Genomic DNA, 3428 nt, shown 5'->3' with positions numbered 1-3428 from the left:
CATTTCATCGTTAACCATGTGGCGTTAGTAAGCTTGCAACAAAAACTTCCCTTCTTGAGTGTAAGCCACACCTGAATTATCTCTGTATCAGCTATTGCCATTTAGCAAGATTGAGTAGTGTTCACTTGAATGTATAGTTTAAAAATGAGCTTGCTTAATGCTGTCCTTAAAACTTAGCAAATTATAATTTAGGCCTCCTGTTTTCAAAAACAGAAACGTTATTCTTGGGCTTCTTAAACATAAACATATTTTTAAAGTCAATCTTTTAAAACTAGTGCTTCACAGTAACTCATCTTGTTACTAGTAACTCATAATTTGCCAGTGTTTGAAGAGACATCTACCTTTTTGTATTGCCACTTTCAGTTCACATTTGCTGAAGAACTCAAGAATTTACTAAGAAAAATAACATGGCAAGAGGTTCAAATTATGTTTTAAGGGGAAAATTGTTTAAAACAGCTTTGATTTGATCTTTGGTGACTTAATTCTTTGTAATGTCTAACATGGAGCTGATAAAACTCCTCTGACGCTCTGGTTAACTAGAGAAAAGGTGTTCATTCCTTTATGATCCAGATTTAATGAGAAAGAAGAATAAACTAGCAGTTTTGAGCTTCTAGTAAAGCATGGTTTGTGTGTCTAAAGGCCTTTTCTGACTGCATTGGGTGATCTGATAAGGTATCACCTATACCTGTGAACTTCATCTTTCTTTAGGAAAACAAATTCCTGGGTAGATTTCTAAAGCTTAGCTAAGGTAACTAGAGGAGAAATGTTGGCATAAAGTTTATTCATCCTCTGGCAGTTGCTAAAAATTCTCAAACCAGTTTCTTTTTCAATAGGAAGAGATGTTTTTTGTTCACAATATTTACTTAGTGCCTTTCACTGGCAATTCCTCACTACATGTCTAAGGCTGATGCATATTGCTAGATGTTGACTCCTGAGTCTAATGAAATTTGTTAATCATCAGTGAGAACTGCAGTGTCTGAGATGAGGATTCCTTTCAAAATGTTCTCTGCAGAATTAGAAGCCTGTCTGATTTTTCACTGTACTGTAGCATGAGAAACTGGTGGGCAGGCTGCTGTTACAAAAATATTATGTATTTTAAACAGTGTAATCAAAGTCCAGAATCCTGAAAGGGTGTATGAAATTGAGATAGATTCAGTCTTTGAAGCAGAAGTTGCTGACATAGCGTAACCTATTAACTGTCTGGGTTGGGTTTTTTTAGTCAACATATGAAACAGACTTGTTTCCCAGGGTCATTCCAAATTGTAACTGTGACGTGTTAGTTGAAAAGCCTTTACATAATTGTTGCATAACATTGCTGTATTTTAAAATGTTTCTAGATAGAAGACCCTCCTTGGATTGTAAAGCATTTCAGGTGCAATGGCAGATCCCATCCGCTGGGCCCGATACCGTTGGCAGCGACTGATATCAACAGATGGCAGAGAAAGTAGCAGTAGCAATGCAAGTAGCAAGTGCTATCAATCATCAAAAACTACTGGCAAGCACAGGATAGTGATACCCTGTTTGGGACGTTTTAAGGAAGAGTATGAAAAAGTATCAAAACTGTACATGAACAACAAAATACGGACTACTAAGTATACTTTATTGAATTTTTTACCACGGAATTTATTTGAACAGTTTCACAGGTAATGAACTCCTTTTTGATTATGGTAATTCTTCTGAAGTGGAATCCTTTTGTTTAAATATGTGTGTTACTATATACTCAAAAACTATTCTTCCTCTTGAAGTGCCCATCACTTCTGAAAATATATGTCTTATTTGGGCAAAGTCTCTTGAGTATCATCAGTGTTGGGCTAATCCTGTTCTCCTTAGCTGATGTACTTTCCACTTACTCAGTTCTTTGGACTACTGAACTATTCCCTGCACTTGGAGCACTGCCACACACCAATCTGCAGGAGGATTTTCAGCTCATTTCCTACAAATGTGTTTTCCCTCTTCCCTCATGCCTTTCTCTTTGCCAATTTTTTTCATCTTCCTTCTGCTTGGAGGACTGTTGATTTGTAAAGTGACACGGGGAGACTGTAGGATGGCTTCCTTTTTAAGATGTGTCATCTCTCCTAAGAGATTATAAAATTAAGTTTAAAAGATCTGGAAATTTGAGAGAGTGAAAGTTCACCAGTGCCTTACTAGAAAACATGTACCTGGAGGACAGGTTTGAAAATACAGGAAAATTCTTGGTTTCTGCATTATCTGATCATCTGTATTAAGCAACTGTGCAGCTAAGTAATTAAATGATTGACTGGAGAGTGAAAACAGTTCTGGATACATAATTCTTAAATTGCAGTTAGAGTGAAGAACTTAAGTGTGTGTATAGTGTGGAGTGGAGAAATAAGGATCATCATCTCCTATCACAGCTAACTCCTGTGTTTTGTCTTTGTTTCAGAGTTGCCAATTTGTATTTCCTATTTCTGGTTGTCCTAAATTGGGTTCCTCTGGTGGAAGCATTCCAAAAAGAAATTACAATGCTACCTCTGGTAGTGGTTCTGACAATTATTGCAGTGAAAGATGGTCTGGAAGATTACTCAAGGTACAAAATGGATAAACAGATAAACAACTTACTAACCAAAGTATATAGCAGGTAAGAGACAACAGTCTTTGTGGTTTATTGTTATTATTTATTGTTATTGTTTAAGTGTGACTGTATGTGAAAAAGTTGTTGATAATTCCTTTGGTTTACTTTCTGGATACTCATAGAATCATAAAATAATTTAAGCTGGAAAGTCTCTGGAGTTGATCTGGTCTTAAACCCTTGCTCAAAGCAGGACTGTTTGCATCATGTTGCTCAGCGACTAGTTGAGTCTCAATCACCAGTTTTACTAAATGGATATGAAATTAAGTGTCAAATTTACTGCGAAAGATTATGCTTTGAGGCAAGTGTGTTCATGCATGAATTTTTACTGTGTTAACCAAGGTAGTTTGACGAGTTAGGTATCGTATATAGCATTTATTCTGAAAGGTGTAATTTTAATTCCTCTAAAATGGATGTAAGCATTGTGGATATTCAAAGGCTGCTAGTTTATGATTCATTAATGGTGTCTAATTGTACTCATAATGTAATCACAGTTCCCCAAACAGAATGAGATGATTTTCAATCTGAGTGCATCACACAGTTTGGCACAAATGTTAGCATCTGTTCCACAGTGCAGGGCTGTGCTATTACAGACTGTGGGTGCAAGTCAGGAGTGGACCCTGCACTGCTGCTGGGGAGAGGTTTGCTGGCAGGCAGTTACTGTGCTTGGATAATAAAAAGATAGGAATACAAACGGATTATGTTCTGAATTAACTGGCCAAAAGCTTATTTTAGTGTACATCAGTGCTGTCCATGTAATTGTTATTCTTTTACACCTGTCATAAAGGGATAGTCCGAGCGTGCAAAATACAAAGTTAAAGAAAGTATAGTGGACCCTTTT

At 36.6% G+C, this 3428-nt stretch overlaps 1 protein-coding gene across 1 annotated transcript in view; it reads left to right on the top strand.

Moving 5' to 3' along the window:
* Window positions 1-1377: 1377 nt before the first annotated feature.
* The window catches only part of ATP10D (ATPase, class V, type 10D), a 32535-nt gene continuing 30484 nt past the window's right edge, over window positions 1378-3428 (top strand). Inside the window, 2 exon segments of the mRNA XM_009079056.1 lie at window positions 1378-1643; window positions 2402-2596. Of these exon segments, the coding sequence (XP_009077304.1) occupies window positions 1378-1643; window positions 2402-2596 (461 nt within the window).

This window comes from Acanthisitta chloris, unplaced genomic scaffold (genome assembly GCF_000695815.1).
Source record: "Acanthisitta chloris isolate BGI_N310 unplaced genomic scaffold, ASM69581v1 scaffold31817, whole genome shotgun sequence".
Lineage (NCBI taxonomy): Eukaryota > Metazoa > Chordata > Aves > Passeriformes > Acanthisittidae > Acanthisitta > Acanthisitta chloris.
The sequence above is the reverse complement of the archived record's forward strand: the minus strand, read 5'-3'. Positions and strand labels throughout refer to the sequence as shown.